The following is a 20,136-nucleotide window of genomic DNA, read 5'->3' as shown; positions in this document are numbered from 1 at the left end:
AATGGGTGACGTTTTGGGTCGAGTCCCTTCTTCAGACTCAGACTTTGTTCTGAGTCAGCATGGATTTACGAAGGGGAAATCATGCTAATCTTCTGGGTTTTTTGAGAATGTATCGAGGAAAATGGTACTTTGGATCTGTCTTCACTAAGGAAGACACAAACAATCTCCCAGATGTACTAGTGGGCAGAGGTCATAGGGTAACGGAGGAACTGAAGGAAATTCACATTAGGCAGGAAATGGTGTTGGGTAGACTGATGGGACTGAAGGCCGATAAATCCCATGGGCCTGATGGTCTGCATCCCAGGGTACTTAAGGAAATGGCTCTAGAAATCGTGGACGCATTGGTGATCATTTTCCAATGTTCTATAGATTCAAGATCAGTTCCTGTGGATTGGAGGGTAGCTAATGTTATCCCACTTTTTAAGAAAGGGAGAGAGAAAACGTGAAATTATAGACCAGTTAGCCTGACATCAGTGGTGGGGAAGATGCTGAAGTCAATTATAAAACAAGAAATTGCGGAACATTTGGATAGCAGTAACTCGTTCCGAGTCAGCATTGATTTACGAAGGGGAAATCATGCTAATCTTCTGTCATTTTTTGAGGATGTAACGAGGAAAATGGACAAGGGAGAACCAGTCGATGTAGTGTACCTGGACTTTCAGAAAGCCTTTGATATGGTCCCACATAGGAGATTAGTGGGCAAGATTAGAGCACATGGTATTGGGGGTAGGGTACTGACATGGATAGAAAATTGGTTGTCAGACAGGAAACAAAGAGTAGGGATTAACGGGTCCCTTTCAGAATGGCAGGCAATGACTTGTGGGGTACCGGAAGGCTCGGTGCTGGGACTGCAGCTATTTACACAGGAAATGGGGAAGTACAAAGAGAACTGGGTGTCCTTGCTCATCAGTCACTTAAAGTTAGCATGCAGGTACCAGCTAATGGAATGTTGGCCTTTATGACAATAGGAGTTGAATATAGGAGCAAAGAGGTCCTTCTGCAGTTGTACGAGTGAGACCGCACCTGGAGTACTGTGTGCAGTTTTGGTCTCCAAATTTGAGGAAGGATATTCTTGCTATTGAGGGCGTGCAGCATGGGTTTACTAGGTTAATTCCCGGAATGGCGGGACTGTCGTATGATGAAAGACTGGAGCGACTAGGCTTGTATACACTGGAATTTAGAAAGATGAGAGGGGATCTTATTGAAACATATCAAGTCAAAGTCAATTTTATTGGCAATCCTCAGCCAGTTTACACAGACAGAAAATCGAAATACCGTTTCCCACAATCCCGAGGAACAAAGTGCATAAAACTAAGTTAAAATTAAAAAGGCACAGCAAACAACAATCAACATAAAATATAAAATATAGTCACTTCAAATGCGTTATTAAGGGATGGGACACGTTAGAGGCAGGAAACATGTTCCCAATGTTGGGGGAGTCCAGAGCCAGCGGCCACAGTTTAAGTATAAGGGGTGGGCCATTTAGAACGCAGATGAGGAAAACCTTTTTCAGTCAGAGAGTTGTAAATCTGTGGAATTCTCTGCCTCAGAAGGCAGTGGAGGCCAATTCTTTGGATGCTTGCAAGAGAGTTAGATAGAGCTCTTAAGGATAGCGGAGTCAGGGATTATGGGGAGAAAGCAGGAACGGGATACTGATCGAGAATGATCAGCCATGATCACATTGAATGGTGGTGCTGGCTCGAAGGGCCGGATGGCCTACTCCTGCACCTATTGTCCATTGAAATAACAAACCGTCAGACACTGGTAGTAAAGACACAACTTTATTATGCTCGCGGGAGTGGGAGAGTCACTGCAAGTATGGTCACACACTTGCCAGCTCCTCGCGGCGCTCCCACACCATTACTTTGTGCATTGGCAGAATATTTATACATGAGTGGTCACGGGTCCAGCTAATCACACAATCAGCACATTCCTATACTGTTTCATATTGTCCAGAACAGACTTGTTCTCTGCAGTACTACTTGGTATCCGGCCTCTCTCCTATGGCCACAGCACCCTCTGCAGTTCAGCAAAAAAACCTGTTATACTTTAGTTAGCAATTCTAAGTCAGTAAAGCAGGCTCACCACGCAAACCTCAGAAGGCAATGGAGGCCAATTCTCTGGATATTTTCAAGAGAGAGCTAGATAGAGCTCTTAAGGATAGTGGAGCCAAGGGGTATGGGGAGAAGGCAGGAATTATTTGATGAGAATAACACAATAGTGGTGTTGTGGGCAAATTTGAAAATTGAGCTCGATTTGTACATGGCTGCACAGTCATGGGTGTACCAGGAGTAAAGGGCTGAGAACGCAGTCTTGCGGAGCCCCTATGTTGAGGATTATCGTAGAGGATGATTTGTCCCCTTTCCTCAGTGATTGGGGTCTTGGTCAGTAAGTCGAGGATCCAGTTGTAGAGATGAGCGGAATTAATGGGTGCTTTTCAGAATGGCAGGCAGTGACTAGTGGGGTGCTGCAAGGCTCGTTGCTGGGACCCAAGTTATTTACAATATATATATTAACGATTTAAACGAGGGAATTAAACGTGACATCTCCAAGTTTGCGGATAACACAAAGCTGGGAGGCAGTGTGAGCTGTGAGGAGGATGCTATGAGGCTGCAGGGTGACTTGGACAGGTTGGGTGAGTGGGCAGATGCATGGCAGATGCAGTATAATGTGGTTAAATGTGAGGTTATTCACTTTGGGTACAAGAACAGGAAGGCAGATTATTATCTGAATGGTGTCAAGTTAGGAAAAGGGGAGGTGTAACAAGACTTGGGTGTGCTTGTACATCAGTCACTGAAAGTAAGCGTGCAGGTACAGCAGGAAGTGAAGAAAACTAATGGCAATGCAAGAGGATTTGAGTTTAGGAGCATGGAGGTCATAGAAGCATAGAAAATAGGTGCAGGAGTAGGCCATTCGGCCCTTCGAGCCTGCACCGCCATTCAATATGATCATGGCTGATCATCCAGTTCAGTAGCCTGTACCTGCCTTTTCTCCATACCCCCTAATCCCTTTAGCAAAAAGGGCCACATCTAACTAACTCCCTCTTAAATATAGCCAATGAACTGGCCTCAACTACCTTCTGTGGCAGAGAATTCCACCGACTCACCACTCTCTGTGTGAAGAAATGTTTTCTCATCTCGGTCCTAAAAGACTTCCCCCTTATCCTTAAGCTGTGACCCCTGGTTCTGGACTCCCCAACATCGGGAACAATCTTACCGCATCTAGCCTCTCCAACCCCTTAAGAATTTTATATGTTTCTATAAGATCCCCCCTCAGTCTTCTAAATTCCAGCGAGTACAAGCCCAGTCTATCCAGTCTTTCCTCATATGAAAGTCCCGCCATCCCAGGGATCAATCTGGTGAACCTTCTCTGTACTCCCTCTAAGGCAAGAACGTCTTTCCTCAGGTTAGGAGACCAAAACTGCACACAATACTCCAGGTGCGGTCTCACCAAGGCCCTGTACAACTGCAGCAGAACCTCCCTGCTCCTAAACTCAAATCCTCTTGCTATGAATGCCAACATACCATTGGCTTTCTTCACTGCCTGCTGCACCTGCATGCTTGCTTTCAATGACTGTTGCACCATGACACCCAGGTCACGTTGCATCTCCCCTTCTCCCAATCGGTCACCATTCAGGTAATACTCTTTGCTTATTATTCCTGTTTGGCATTTTACCGATTTCCTCTTTACCGATTTCATTGAAACTTCTTCCATTAGCACCAAAGGGACGACGGTGAGTAAGGTGGGCCTAACATTGTTGCGCTATCGTGTACCGTTTTGGCTGTCGTTCAGGAACAAACAAACAAGAGTTTTTAGTATATAGATTATAGGTGCTATGGACATGACCTTAATAGCTGCACCATTTCTGTTTTTTTAATTTTTAACAGCTTTTTGACTGTTTGTGAATGTTACTCATTTTCAAATGTTCAAGCCATTTGACAGCTTGTTAGTGTCGTCCAGTCACACAGCACAGAATAAGCCTTTAGGCCCTTCCTGTCACTGACAATCATGGTGTACCCATTTCCTCTCTTCCCATTTACCATCATTTGGTTTGTTGCCCGAATGTGTGGCTTATGTTCTCTGTCAAAATATTTGTGTAGGATTTATGCACAAGACCTTAACTATCAGTTTGCAGCATTTCTTGTTCAGGAAGATTTCCTTGAGAATGTTTTTAATATTTAGTAGGTAAGTGAGCAGAGTTTGTGGGTGAGATGTTATTTTCTCAGAAAGCTGCTAACCAAGCTATAGTGATAAGATTATTTGCTGCTATTTGTCAATCATGCTTATATTGCTATTCCCACACAAGGACTCTTGGCTTTCATTTTTCCTGCCATCCTGATGTATTTTCTGTACTTGCATACATTCATACAACTGTTGGACTTGGATGAAGGGATTAAAAGTACCATTAGCAAATTTGCAGATGATACAAAGCAGGGTGGCAGTGTGAACTGTGAGGAAGATGCTATGAGGTTGCAGGGTGACTTGGACAGGTTGTGTGAGTGGGCGGATGCATGGCAGATGCAGTTTAATGTGGATAAGTGTGCGGGTATCAACTTTGGTGGTAAGAATAGGAAGGCAGATTATTATCTGAATGGTGTCAAGTTAGGAAAAGGGGACGTACAACGAGATCTGAGTGTCCTAGTGCATCAGTCACTGAAAGTAAGCATGCAGGTACAGCAGGCAGTGAAGAAAGCCAATGGAATGTTGGCCTTCATAACAAGAGGAGTTGAGTAGAGGAGCAAAGAGGTCCTTCTGCAGTTGTACAGGGCCCTAGTGAGACCGCACCTGGAGTACTGTGTGCAGTTTTGGTCTCCAAATTTGAGGAAAGATATTCTTGCTATTGAGGGCGTGCAGCGTAGGTTTACTAGGTTAATTCCCGGAATGGCGGTACTGTCATATGTTGAAAGACTGGAGCGACTAGGCTCCAGAAATTTAGAAGGATGAGAGGGGATCTTATCGAAACGTATAAGATTATTAAGGGGTTGGACACGTTAGAGGCAGGAAACATGTTCCCAATGTTGGGGGAGTCTAGAACAAGGGGCCACAGTTTAAGAATAAGGGGTAGGCCATTTAGAACAGAGATGAGGAAAAACTTTTTCAGTCAGAGAGTTGTGAATCTGTGGAATTCTCTGCCTCAGAAGGCAGTGGAGGCCAATTCTCTGAATGCATTCAAGCGAGAGCTAGATAGAGCTCTTAAGGATAGCGGAGTCAAGGGGTATGGGGAGAAGGCAGGAACGGGGTACTGATTGGGAATGATCAGCCATGATCACATTGAATGGCGGTGCTGGCTCGAAGGGCCAAATGGCCTACTCCTGCACCTATTGTCTAGTTCATACTACAGTAAAAATCAAATCAAATTTCTTGATAGGTCAGCTGCACCTGCAGAGCAAGAAATAGAGTTAACATTACATCAGTGACTTCCATCAAAAGACAACTGATGAATTACTTTGACCTGAAGTCTTCATTATTCCATACTTGTTTACTAATCTGAGTATTTTCAACAATTTACTTTAATTTCAGAAGTGGAATTGTGTTGTTGTTTTCTTCCTGCTACCCCAATAATCGTGCATGTTTTTATAGATTACAGTAAAGTCACATTCTAATCAACTCTACTTTTTGGTCTCAACTTTTCAAATGTTGATGCAGCCTTCGTCTCAAAATGCCCTGCAGCTGGCGACTACACCTTCGAAGTTACCCACCAAGGCTGAGAAGCAGTCTTCAGCTGCTGCTTCACCAATGGAAACGGGCAGGAGGGAAGACGATGAGGAAACTTCATCATTGGGTGCCTGTGGACCAGTCCCGACTGCAAGTTTCACAGATGCTGCACAGCTGCAATCCCAGATTGGTGCCTCACTATTGATGCCAAAGAGGAATAATAAGCAAAGAGTATTACCTGAATGCCAACCTGCATTTCCAGTGTTTGGAGAGCTGGAGAGTACCCTAAATAAGTCACGGACAGAGTTGGAGCCTCCATCCGGAGCGATGGTTATCAATGCAAATGAAAGTAGCAGTGGGCAACAGTAAGGATTTTTAATCTATTCAATTCCACACAGCTTTTCGCAAAGGCAAATTTAGCAATTACCCTATTCTGCTTAATTTTTATATACAGTCACACAGCATGGAAACGGGCCGTTCGACCCAACTTCCCCACACCGACACTAGTCCCACTTGCCTGCCTCTAACAATTAGAGTTAAATAACCTATTCGGGTTCATTTTAGTTTTATTTTGCTTATCCACACATTGGTAATTTAGTTGATGCTTCTGTCGATGCACATCAATGCGATACTCCCATCTTATGATATTGGTTGTGTATTTTAAGTAAAGACCTGGCAGTGTGATGTTTAATTTAGGGAAAAGCTCTGTTAATCATACACTGACAGTAGAAAATTACCAAGATCCCACAGTGTTGTAGAGCCACTGAATCAGCCCCAAGCTTTGTATAAAACTACCCTGCTACAACAGAGCTTATGAAGTAAATAAAAATGGAAGAACTTTTGTGTGGTTCAGACTCCAAATATTGTTTAAATAAAATCTGATTATACAACAGACAACGTTTAATTCTTTTCATAGGGTTATGAATGAGAGTGGCAACAGTTCTAGAATGGGTTCCTTCTCAAGGCCAAAAGAAGGTAAATACAAATCTTTATATTTGGCAATCGTGGAAAGAATATTGCATGGTTATTGGAGAACATTTTTAACTGCTTATATCTCACCACCAAAACAGTATTCACAATGTTCACAAAATACTCCCAAATTAGATTTAAATCTGTCCTGACCAGCGTTTCCTCCACATATGAACATTATCCTATATACTCTCGGGACAATTTACAATTTGCCTAATTTAGCTCCACAGTGATGATGCAATTCAACTGTTCCAACAGCAAAAAGAACATAGAAACATAGAAAATAGGTGCAGGAGGAGGCCATTCGGCCCTTTGAGCCATGTGTAGGAAGGAACTGCAGGTGCTGGTTCAAAAGATTTTGTTGCATGCCAACCAGTCAGCGGAAAGACAATACATGATTACAATTGAGCCATTCGCAGTGTAGACATAGAAGCATAGAAAATAGATGCAAGAGTAGGCCATTCGGCCCTTCGAGCCAGCACCGCCATTCAATATGATCATCGCTGATCATCTAAAATCAGTACTCCGTTCCTTCTTTTTCCCTATATCCCTTGATTCCTTTGGCCCTAAGAACTAAATCTAACTCTCCCTTGAAAACATCCAGTGAATTGGCCTCCGATGCCTTCTGTGGCTGAGAATTCCACAGATTCACAACTCTTTGGGTGAAAAAGTTTTTCCTCATCTCAGACCTAAATGCCCTACCCCTTATTTTAAAATTGACCAAGGTTTTGGACTCCCCCAACACCAGGAACATTTTTCCTGCATTTAGCCTGTCCAATCCTTTAAGAATTTTATATGTTTCTATAGAATCCCCTCTCATCCTTCTAAATTACAGTGAATACAAACCCAGTTGACCCATTCTTTCATCATATGTCAGACCTGGCATCCCAGGAATTAACCTGGTGAACCTACGCTGCACTCCCTCAATAGCAATAATGTCCTTCCTCAAATTAGGAGCCCAAAACTAGGAGATCAAAGTGTATAGATACATGATAAGGGAATAACATTTAGTGCAAGGTAAAGCCAGTAAAGTCCGATCAAAGATTGTCCGAGGGTCATCAATGAGATAGATATTAGTTCAGCACTGCTCTCCAGTTGTGGTAGGATGGTTCAGTTACATGATAAAGTCTGGGAAGAAATTGTCCCTGAATCTGGAGGTGTGCGTTTTCACACTTCTATACCTTTTGCCTGATGGGAAAGGCGAGAAGAGGGAATGGCCAGGGTGCGACTCGTCCTTGATCATGCTGCTGGTCTTGCCAAGGCAGCGTGAGCTATCAATGGAGTCAATGGAAGGGAGGTTGGTTTGCATGATGGTCTGGACTGCTTCCACAATTCTCTGCAATTTTTGGCGGTCTTGGATGGAGCTGTTCCCAAACCAAGCTGATGCATCTGATAAAATGCTTTTTACGGTGCATCTGGAGAAGTTTTTGAGGAAGTGTAGACGTAGGTGTGCTTTCTTGGTCATTGCTTCAATAAGAGTGGTTGAATTTAAAAATTTCAACCATCTCTGTTTCGGCGCCGCCAATACAAACTGGGGTATGCGTACCACTTTGGTTCTTGAAGTCGATCGCTATCTCATTTGTCTTAGCAGTAACAGGATCGTTCCGAGTCAGCATGAATTTACGAAGGGGAAATCATGCTTGACTAATCTTCTGGATTCTTTTGAGGATGTAACTAGGAAAATGGACAGGGGATGTAGTGTACCTTGACTTTCAGAAAGCCTTCGACAAGGTCCCACATAAGAGATTAGTGGGCAAAATTAGAGCACATGGTATTGGGGGTAGGGTAGTGACATGGATAGAAAATTGGTTGACAGACAGAAAGCAAAGAGTGGGGATAAATGGGTCCCTTTCAGAATGGCAGGCAGTGACTAGTGGGGTACCGCAAGGCTCGGTACTGGGACCGCAGCTATTTACAATGTACATTAATGACTTGGATGAAGGGATTAAAAGTAACATTAGCAAATTTGCAGATGCCACAAAGCTGGGTGTCAGTGTGAACTGTGAGGAAGATGCTATGAGGTTGCAGGGTGACTTGGACAGGTTGTGTGAGTGGGCGGGTGCATGGCAGATGCAGTTTAAAGTGGATAAATGTGAGGTTATCCACTTTGGTGGTAAGAACAGGAAGGCAGATTATTATCTGAATGGTGACAAGTTAGGAACAGGGGAAGTACAACAAGATCTGGGTGTCCTAGTGCATCAGTCACTGACAGGAAGCATGCAGGTACAGCAGGCAGTGAAGAAAGCCAATGGAATGTTCGCCTTCATAACAAGGGGAGTTGAGTATCGGAGTAAAGAGGTCCTTCTGCAGTTGTACAGGGCCCTAGTGAGACCACACCTGGAGTACTGTGTGCAGTTTTGGTCTCCAAACCTGAGGAAGAACATTCATGCTATTGAAGGAGTGCAGCGTAGGTTCACGAGGTTAATTCCTGGAATGGCGGGACTGTCGTATGTTGAAAGACTGGAGCGACTGGGCTTGCATACACTGGAATTTAGAAAGATGAGAGGGGATCTTATTGAAACATATAAGATCATTAAGGGATTGGACACGCTAGAAGCAGGAAACATGTTCCCGATGTTGGGGGAGTCCAGAACCAGGGGTCACAGTTTAAGAACAGAGATGAGGAAAAACTTTTTCACTCAGAAAGTTGTGCAGCTGTGGAATTATTCTCTGCCTCGGAAGGCAGTGGAGGCCAATTCTCTGGATGCTTTCAAGAGAGAGCTAGATAGAGCTCTTAATGATAGTGAAGTCATGGGGTATGGGGAGAAGGCAGGAACGGGGTACTGATTGTGCATGATCACGGCGAATGGCGGCGCTGGCCCGAAGGGCCGAATGGCCTACTCATGCACCTATTGTCTTGCGGACATTGAGAGAAAGGTTGTTGTCTTGACACCAGGACACGAGGTTCTCAATGTCCTTCCTGTGCTCCGTCTCATCATTATTTGATATCCGGCCCACAACGGTGGTGTTGTCTGTGAATTTGAAAATTATGTTAGATGTGTACATGGCTGCACAGTCGTAGGTGGACAAGGAGTAAAGAAGGTGGCTCAGAATGCATTCTTGCTGTGCCCCCATGTTGGGGATTATTGTGGAGGATGATTTATCCCCTATACTCACTGATTGGGGTCTGTTGGTCAGGAAGCCGAGGATCCAGTATTTATTGATAGTTTTTAATTTCATAGTTGCAATTCTTTAAAAAAAAAAGGCAAACCTTTTTCTGCTTGTTGTTCATTGAGTGTTTATCACACTAGCTTGAAGCATTGTACCTTCCAGTTCTCTTTCTCTCTCCCCCCCCCCCCCATTCTAATGTATTTCATGGGCTGATGGTTCCAAGATACTTGGAAGTTGCTCTGTTTAACAATTTTAGATAATGACTACTTCCAGCATTCCTTCCAATTCCTTGGGTAATTTTAGGTCATTATTAATCTCCCCTGCATATTATTGTTACCTCGCAGCATCTCTACTTTTGCTTACTTATGTAGAGACAAAAGAGGAGCTTGCCAGCTGTATGGAGAACAGATGTGTGGTGCTTCCATCACCGTGCCTGTTGGAAACCAGTACCACTGCATCGCTAATGTTTTCAACAATTCTAATTAATTAAAATCTACTTTTGCCAATTCTCCTGCCTCCTATCAAGGATTTCCCCCTTGTAATTTCCTACCCTTCCACCCACGTCTCCTTTTTTAGATTTTTACTTTAGACTTTTAGAGATACAGCATGGAAACAGACTCTTCGGCACACCGAGTCTGCGCCGACCAGCGATCACCCTATCACTATCCTACACACCAGGGACAATTTCAAATTTTACCTAAACCAAATAACCAACAAACCTGTACGTCTTTGGAGTGTGGGAGGAAAGTGGAGCACCCAGGGAAAAACCAAGCGGTCACGGGGAGAACGTACAAACTCCATGCAGGCAGTACCCAAGATCAGGATCTAACCTGGGTGTCTAGTGTTGTAAGGCGGCAACTCTACTGCTGAACCACTGTGCCACCCCCATTCTGTTTCTTAAAATCTGTCTGTTGTTAATTAGTCCTGGTTCTGATTACAGTGCATTGACATGAAACGTTACCTGTGCAAGAACTGAAGGATTCTGTCATGCAATCCCTCGGTTATGTCTTAGATGTCGTCCCTTGCTCATTGGATAATTTTTGGGAGAACTTCCCACCTCTGAATTAAATGATGTTCGTGGAATTTTGCTGATGGTGCTAATTTGCTTCAGATGGTAAATATTTGTTACAGTAATTATAGCAAGTGACTCCTGCATGTAGAGAGACAACCCATGTTCTGTTCAGTCTGACGAAGGGTCTCTCATCCCTTCTCACCAGAGGCGCTGCCTGTCCCGCTGAGATACTCCAGCATTTTGTGTCATCTTTGGTGTAAAGCAGCAACTGCAGTTCCTTCCTACATACCATGTTCTGCTTTGGTTAGGTATCTATTGCTGGCTCTACTCCTTTATTCAGTGTGATTCTATGAACAGGTTTTTATCTCCTTGTAGTCTGTTATTCATTTTGCATCTAACATGTTTTTTTGAACACCTGATTTGAAAGGTTTAAGGCTGTCAAACTATTTTAGATTTTTATCTTGTGTAACTTTTTGAAATATTCCTCTTGGCTTTGTAACGTATTATAAGTAAGGGAATGGAGTATTACAAATATTTAATTATTTGTTTTAAAATGTATCTGTTTGCAGAAAATGGTTTGAGAGTAACCATGAATAGATCTCACACTCCAAACTCCTCTTTTGGCATGGTTCAACCTACTCCATCTAAAGTCCTCCCCTCACCTACTGTTTGCACTAAAGAAGCTTTTGGTAAGACAGTCATTTCAGTTAATGTTGGCATAGTTTTACTTTTACAAATGGAAAGTTGTGCTTTCAGTACTGCTTCCCGAATGGTAAAGTTGTATTTTTAACTGGATATATTGTAAATGCACAGCCAATTTAAGATGTTTGAAAATTGAAAACTGTTTATGGATGTTAATGCTGAGTTGTGTCACCCAATCAATTCCCTATAAACATTCCAAGCTGAACTCGTAGAACCGTACCAGCTCAGAACCCAGCTAATCATCCCAGCATATCCCTGCCCACTTACATGCCTCATCTACACTCGTCCCACCTGTCCGCGTTTGGTCCATATCTCTCTACACATGTCCTATCCTATCCATGTAGCTGTCCAAAGTTGGTGACATTGCATATTTTCATACACTGTTGTTGATATCAAATACTAGAGGTGTTTATTTTCCACTGTCACCCAAACGTATTTCAGAGCCTTTGGCAATGTTGCCCAGTTGGGTGCATGCTTTTTGCAGTTTTACGTATATGAAATAAAAATGGGCTTCATCTTTCGGACAAGTTCCTTTTTAATTTTGATAAGTTAATAAAAAAATCCAAGTCGTGACCATTCATTTACGATATATGAGAAAACACTTTCAACTTTCAATTTGAAAACGTGAGAAACAAAGCAGTCCTTACAAATCAGAAGGCTGAAATCTCAAATAACCTAGTTGTTTGGGATATTTAAGATCTCGAGGGCAGTGTAAATAAATGTATATCACCTGACCATGTAGTTTTTGTACAAGTTTTAGTTTGTGCAGTCTGACAGTTTTGGTGGAACATTTTTTGAACTATTTACTTGTTCATTGTAAAACACTAAGACATTTCAGATCAGTTTAGTTTCGAGCTACAGCGTGGAAACAGGCCCTTCAGCCCACTGAGTCCAAGCCGACCAGCGATTCCCCCACATATGAACATTATCCTACATATACAAGGGACAATTTACAATTTTACCAATCTAATTAACCCATAAACCTGTTGTACTTGAGTTTGACTTGATTGTGTTTATGTATAGTATTATCTGACCTGATTTGGATAGCATGCAAAACAAAGCTTTTCGTTATACCTCTGTACACGTGACAATAATAAACCTAAACCAAACAGATAACATCCATTGCCCTAACCTCGCCATCATCTTTAACGTGCTGAAGTGTTTTAATTAGAAATTCAGTTTGGTCTGATTAATAGTCATGCTTTAACACACCAGAGAATAAAGGTTTGTTTTTTGCTGCAGATGTTATAATGCACATGTTTCAAACGCCAGTAATCCCTGGATTAGCTCAAGTGTATGAGGATGGTGGTGCTTCTGCAGATTATCAGATGCAGGTACAAGAGGGAGATTACACAACATATTGCGAAAAGAATGGTGAGTCAGGATGAATTTCTCTCTGAATCTATTTTCATAATTCCAGCTATTTGAATTTCCTGATTTCTTGGCATGTCTGCTTTGATGGACTGCATTCTAGATTTCAAGATCAATTGTGATTTTGAACTAATTTAATTTGTTAGTCCCCAATGATGAATTCCATTGAATTACTGTTATTGATGTAAGACTAATGAATTTTAGGAAGTTGAGTTTTTCCGCTTTAAAATGAGTTCTATTATCTTTTGGATTCTAGTTTAGTGATATGTGATAGAGAGTTCTGGCTAAATGTTGTGTCTTTGTGTCACATAGCATGGTAACAGGCCCTTTGGTCCAGCTTGCCCATGTCGATCAATGTTCCTTATTACACTAGTCCCACATGCCTGCATTTGGCCCATATCCTTCTAATCCTTTCCTCACCAACAAACATTTGAATAGGTACATGGATAAGAAAGGTTTGGAGGGAAGATGGGACTAGCTTAAATGGAGCATCATGGTCAATATGCACAATTTTCTACCTGTCCAAATGTCTTTTAGATGTTACTGTATCTGCCCCAACTACCTTCTGTGGCAGCTCGTTCCATATACCCACCACCCTCTGCGTGGAAAAGGTTATCCCTCAGGTTCTTATTCAAATTTTCCCCCTCTCACCTTACACCCATAACCTCTGGTTCTTGATGCCCCTACTCTGAGTAAAAGACTGTGCATTCACCTATCTATTCCCCCTCATGGTCTTATACACTCCTAAGATCACCCCTCATTCTCCTGCGCTATCAAGAAATAAAGTCCTAGTCTGCCCAACTCCCTACAGTTCAGGGCCTCGTGTGCAGGCAACATTCTTATAAATCTTCTCTGCATCTTTCCAACTTAACAACATCCTTCCTATTGCAGGGTGACCAAACCTGAACACAATACCCCAAATGCAGCCTTGCTTCCTAATCCTTCATCCATTCCTTGATCAGCAAAGTGTTTCTAATAATTTGAGTAGAGTCAGACCACTGTTGCCGATGTTGTAGAATTCATATTTAAGAAAAATATATTTGTGGAGGGATATGAATACGAAATGTTTAGAGATAAGATACGACTCGCTTAGATGGAGCATCTTGGTCGGCATGGACAAGTTGGGCCGAAGTGCATGTTTCTATGCTGTATGGCTCAATGATTCTTCATTGCACAGTGAATGGCAGGTCTCTGGGGAGTGTTGTAGAGTAGAGGGATCAAGGAGTACAGGTATGTTGTTCCTCGAAAATGGCGTCACAGGTAAATAGGGTGGTTCAGAAGTATTTTGGCACATTGGCCTTCCATCCATCAGAGTATTGAGTATAGAAGTTGGGAGGACACATTACAGTTGTACAGGACATTGATCTTGTATTATGTTCAGTTTTGGCCATGCTTTTATAGGAAAGACTAGACCAAGTGGACCCGTTGGGTCCAAACCTCTCCCGTATTTATTCCTCGGAGCGCAGGAAGATGAGGGGTATTCTTACAGAGGTCATAAGGTCATAAATGATAGGAGTAAAATTAGGCCATTCGGCTCATCAAGTCTACTCCTCCATTTAATCATGGCTGATCTATCTCTCCCTCCTAACTTCATTCTCCTGCCTTCTCCCCATAACCTCTGACACCTGTACTAATCAAGAATCTATCTCTGCCTTAAAAATATCCACTGACTTGGCCTCCACAGCCTTCTGTGGCAAAGAATTCCACAGATTCACCACCCTCTGACTAAAGAAATTTCTCATATCCTTCCTAAAAGAACGCCCTTTAATTCTGAGGCGGTGACCTCTAGTCCTAGACTCCCACTAGTGGAAACATCCTCTCCACATCAACTCTATCTAAGCCTTTCACTATTCTGGGTGTTTCAATGAGTTCCTCCCACCTCATTCTTCTAAACTAGCGAGTACAGGCCCAGTGCCGACAAACGGTCATCATAGGTTAACCTATTCACTCCTGGGATCATTCTTGTAAACCTCTTCTGGACCCTCTCCAGAGCCAGCACTTCCTCAGATACGGTGCCCAAAGCTGGTTACAATATTCCAAATATGGCCATACCAGCATCTTACAGATTCTCAGCATTACATCCCTGTGTTTGTAAGCAGAGAATTGGGATGTGTAAGGAAAAAGCAAAATAGAAAGAACAAAACAAAACAATTTTTTCTTTGTTGTAAAATGTATTTCTGTTTAATAATCTTTCTATAATAGTAGAATATACTCATGATAGGCTTGACATTGTACATGTAGTCCAAGAACTACAGACTGTTGGAAATAATCGTTGTTTTTCACACGTGAATGTAGCGCAATGTGTACGCGCATTTGGCGTGCATTTTTTTAAAAAATTGCTGAAAAGTTGCATTACGCGCCATATTATGAATTTTGATGTAAAATTCTGAATTTTGGACAAATTCTGAATTTGTAAAATCAAATGTTGCGAGGCCTGGACTCGTGTGGATGGGGTGGTGTGGGCAAGTTGGGATGAAGGGCTTGTTTCCATGTTGTATGACTATTTAATGTGCTTCCATTTTAAAATGCATCCTTCGTTTTAGTTATGATATATATATATTAAAAAATGAAGGATACACTTTGAAATAGAAGCACGTTAAATAGTCATACAACATGGAAACAAGTTGGTATATATATAAACATAGCACAAAAAGTAAGGACATTTGTATTTGGTAGATTATTTCTTTGTTGTAACAATGCTTCTTGGCAATAAATCTTATACTGTTGGAAAGCCTGTTTATTTCTCTTTTAAATGGTGCCACATTTGTAATGAACATGCATTTGTGGGATGAGCAGCAGAGCTGAGTATATGGGTTGCGCCCATGAAAAATTTGCCAAATCTTCTCTGCCAATGCCAAACAGCTTATTCTGCTGTTGCTATTGACTCTTGTTTTGAGCTTCTGGTACCCCCAGGTGCTGACAATCAGGTGCCTGATTGGCACCTGATTGGCAGCATCTGTGAGCATGGGCCCTGCTACAGTAGTCAGTAGGTGTCTGCTCCAAGAATCGGCATGCCACGTTTGACTGATCTGGATAGGGCCCGTGCGATAGGGCAACTTCAAGCTGGTGTTCCGCAAAACCAAGTTGCGGCATTATTTGGAGTGAGCCCTAGTACCATCTCCAAAGTGAAGGCCAAGTTCCATATAACGGGGGATGTCAGAGACAGGCCGCGAAGTGGGCGTCCCAAGAAGACGACACCCGAAGAAGACCGTTTCCTCACCCTGTCGGCACTTAGGAACCGTAGGCTGTCGTCTACAGATTTGCAGTCAAGGTTTGCAGGACGATATGGCCGACGGCTCTCTGCCCAGACAATTCGGAACAGACTGCACGCAGCCGATCTCCGGTCTCGTAGGGCTGTCAGGAGGCCTGCCATGACTGCCCTTCACCGTCAGGCCCGTTTGCGCTGGTGTCGGCAACACGTGCACTGGAACCTGAACATGTGGAGGAACGTTATGTTCAGCGATGAGTCCAGATTCTGCCTACGGCAGTTGGATCATAGGGTCGAAATGTGGAGAAGATGCGGAGAACGCTATGCTAATTGCTGCACCGATAGAGTAACATCTTTTGGTGGAGGCAGTGTGATGGTGTGGGGCGGCATCTCCCTCACTGGAAAAACGAGGCTTGTCATCATTGGAGGCAATCTCAATGCAGAGAGATATCGAGATGAGATTCTGCAACCAGTGGCAATCCCATATCTCCACAGTCTGGGACCGAACTCTATCCTCCAAGATGACAATGCTCGCCCCCACAGAGCAGGGTTTCTCAGAGACTACCTCCAGAATTTGGGAGTGGAGAGGATGGAATGGCCTGCCAGCAGTCCTAACCTCAACCCCATTGAAGACTTGTGGGATCAGCGTGGGCGTGCTGTTCGTGCCAGAGTGACCAACACAACCACGTTGGCTGACTTGCGACAAAAGCTGGTTGAAGAATGGGATGCCATCCCATAACAGTGTGTGACCAGGCTGGTGACCAGCATGAGGAGGAGGTGCCAGGCTGTTGTGGCTGTGTATGGTTCTTCCACACACGACTGAGGCTCCTGTTTATTAAATGAATAAATTGTTAAATTGCCAATATGTCTTGTTTCTTCAGACTTCAATCATCCAATCCACCAAACAACACCGAACAAGAGTCAATGGCAGAATAAGCTGTTTGGCATTGGCAGAGAAGATTTGACAGATTTTTCATGGGCGCAACCCACATACTCAGCTCTGCTGCTCATCCCACAAATGCATGTTCCTTACAAATGTGGCACCATTTAAAAGGGAAATAAACAGGCTTTCCAACGGTATAAGATTTATTGCCAAGAAGCATTGTTACAACAAAGAAATAATCTACCAAACACAAATTTCCTTACTTTTTGTGCTATGTTTATATACCAACAGATATCTCCTTTTCTACCTGTGGTTTGCCATCTGGCCTTTCTCCTTTGGAATGTACACAAAAGATAAACAAAAATCAAGGTTTCTTGCTTAATCTCCAACGGCAATCGCACATGTCAGAAGTGATGGGGAAGGCAGGGGAAAGGGGTTGAGAGGCGAAGGTATATCAGCCATGGTTGAATGGTGGAGTAGACTTGATAGGACGAATGGCCTAATTCTACTCCTGTTACTTATGAACTGATGAACATCACTGGATGCTGCAGACAGTAGGGTCAGAAGGTCACGAGTTACATGGGTTCTGAAGCAAGTTGGGCCAAAGAGCCTATTTCCACTTTGCATGACTCCATGACTCTATGATATTACAGTGTGGCGGCTCCCAAGGGTCGGGCCATACTTCTACCGACCCCTCGGCACGGGAATGGACCAGTCCAGGGAGGCGGTCCGGGACCAGATATATAAGGACAAGGTTTGGGCGCCAAGCCATTCCGGCAGACTCGACCCGTCTGATAACCGAGGTACAATAAAATATAACGTTCCCGAAATACCTGGCTCCTTGCCTTTATTTCGGGCCTTTATCGACGCGCTACATTGGTGACCTCGACGTGATGGACGAGCTACCATGGGTCTTGTTGGGCATCCGGACTGCGCCCAAGGAAGACCTGGCTTCATCCTCAGCGGAGCTTGTCTACGGGTCCCCGCTCACGGTGCCCGGGGAGTTCGTGCCCTCGTTGCTGGGGCGAGAGGAACCGCCCTCATCCACCCTACAGTGCCTCCGAGAGCGAGTTGGCAAGCTCGCACCCGTGCCGACGTCCCGCCATGGGACATTCCGCCCTTACGTGCCATCGGCCCTCCGGGACTGCGCCTTTGTGTTCCTGCGCCGTGACGCCCACCAGACGCCACTCCAGAGGCCGTATGAGGGCCCGTACCGGGTGCTGGAGCACGGACAGACAACCTTTGTCTTGGACATGGGGGGCCGGCCGGAGGCCGTGTCAATTGACCGCCTGAAGCCGGCCCACTTAGACATCGACCAACCGGTCGGTGCGGGTTGCCCAGCCTCGGCCACGAGGTCGCCCCCCTTTGCGGGTCCCACCAACTGTACCTCCGCCGGCCCCTCTGTCGGTCGATTACCGTACGCGGTCCAGTCGGGTTGTGCGACCACCAGTGCGTTTCGTGCCTCCGGTTCTGGGGGGGGGGTACTGTGGCGGCTCCCAAGGGTCGGGCCATACTTCTACCGACCCCTCGGCACGGGAATGGACCAGTCCAGGGAGGCGGTCCGGGACCAGGTATATAAGAACAAGGTTTGGGCGCCAAGCCATTCCGGCAGACTCGACCCGTCTGATAACCGAGGTACAATAAAATATAACGTTCCCGAAATACCTGGCTCCTTGCCTTTATTTCGGGCCTTTATCGACGCGCTACAACAGATATAATCTCTACAGCAGTCGCACATGTCAGGAGAATGGGGTTGAGAGGGAGAGATAGATCAGCCATGATTGAATGGTGGAGTAGACTTGATGGGCCAAATGACCTAAATTTGCTCCTATCACTTATGAACATCACTGGATGCAACAGACAGTAGGGTCAGAAAGTCATGGATTCTGTTACCTGAAGCGGATTAATGGTATTGTCTGAGTTAGATCTTGAGTTCACAGAACAGTTCCAACACGGACTGATATTTCTTGATTTTATTTTTGTTTTCAGCGATTCCTTCAAATTCAAGTTGTTTTGAATGAGACATAAACCATGGCCTTGTCCTCCAACCCTTTCAATAGACAATAGACAATAGGTGCAGGAGGAGGCCAGTCGGCCCTTCGAGCCAGCACCACCATTCAATGTGATCATGGCTGATCATTCTCAATCAGTACCCCGTTCCTGCCTTCTCCCCATACCCCCTGACTCCGCTATCCTTAAGAGCTCTATCTAACTCTCTCGAATGCATTCAGAGAATTGGCCTCCACTGCCTTCTGAGGCAGAGAATTCCACAGATTCACAACTCTCTGACAGAGTTTCATGTTCTGGCTTTTATGCAGAATGATGCAGAAACGTAAGGAAACCTGAAGGGAATGAACACTCCCCATTCATTAGTGAGAGCCCTGCTTGGTGCTTTCTCATCAGTCTCATCATTCTCAGAATGGAGGCCTGTGACTAGTGGTGTGCCACAGGTTTGGTGCTGTGCCCGTTACTGTTTGTCATCTACCTCAGTGATTTGGATGAGAACATACAGGGCAAGATTAGCAAGTTTGCTGATGATACAAAAGTTAATGGTTTTGCAGATAGTGAAGATGGTTGTGAACGATTGCAGCAGGATCTGGATCGATTGGCCAGGTGGGTTGAGGAATAGTTGATGGAATTTAATACAGAGAAGTGTGAGATGTTGCATTTTGGGACGTCGAACAAGGGCAGGACCTACACGGTAAATGGTAGGGCTCTGAGTAGTGTTGTAGAGCAGAGGGATCTAGGAATACAAGTGCATGGTTCCTTGAAGCTCGAGTTGCAGGTAGATAAGGTGGTCAAAAAGGCTTTTGGCACTTTGGCCTTCATCAGTCAGAGTATTGAGTAAAGAAGTTGGGAGTCTTGTTGCCGTTGTGCAAGACGTTGGTGAGTCCACATTTAGAATATTTTGTTCAGTTCTGGGCACCATGTTATAGGAAAGATATTGTCAAGTTTGAAAGGGTTCAGAAAAGATTTACGAGGATGTTGCCAGGACTAAAGGGTGTGAGCTATAGGAAGAGGTTGAGTAGGCTGGAGCGTAGAAGGATGAGGGGAGATCTTATAGAGGTGTACAAAATCATGAGAGGAATAGATTAGGTAGATGCGCAGTCTTTTACCCAGAGTAGGGGAATTGAGGACCGGAGGACATAGGTTCAAGGTGAAGGGAAAAAGATTTAATTGGAATGTGAGGAGTAACGTTTTTACACAGAGGGTGGTGTGTGTATG

At 44.1% G+C, this 20,136-nt stretch overlaps 1 protein-coding gene across 3 annotated transcripts in view; it reads left to right on the top strand.

The window, feature by feature from the left end:
• bub1 (BUB1 mitotic checkpoint serine/threonine kinase) overlaps positions 1-20,136 on the top strand; it is a 74,675-nt gene that overhangs the window by 32,009 nt on the left and 22,530 nt on the right. For all 3 annotated transcript variants that reach the window (XM_078400276.1, XM_078400278.1, XM_078400277.1), the window contains 4 exons: positions 5,647-6,020; positions 6,572-6,630; positions 11,317-11,436; positions 12,692-12,823. In XM_078400276.1, coding sequence (XP_078256402.1) covers positions 5,647-6,020; positions 6,572-6,630; positions 11,317-11,436; positions 12,692-12,823 — 685 coding nt within the window. The remainder of the gene's footprint in view (positions 1-5,646; positions 6,021-6,571; positions 6,631-11,316; positions 11,437-12,691; positions 12,824-20,136) is intronic.

The sequence above is a fragment of the Rhinoraja longicauda genome, chromosome 5 (assembly GCF_053455715.1).
Source record: "Rhinoraja longicauda isolate Sanriku21f chromosome 5, sRhiLon1.1, whole genome shotgun sequence".
In the NCBI taxonomy this organism is placed as follows: domain Eukaryota; kingdom Metazoa; phylum Chordata; class Chondrichthyes; order Rajiformes; family Arhynchobatidae; genus Rhinoraja; species Rhinoraja longicauda.
Note: the sequence above shows the minus strand (reverse complement) of the source record. Positions and strands in the feature narration are given on the sequence as shown.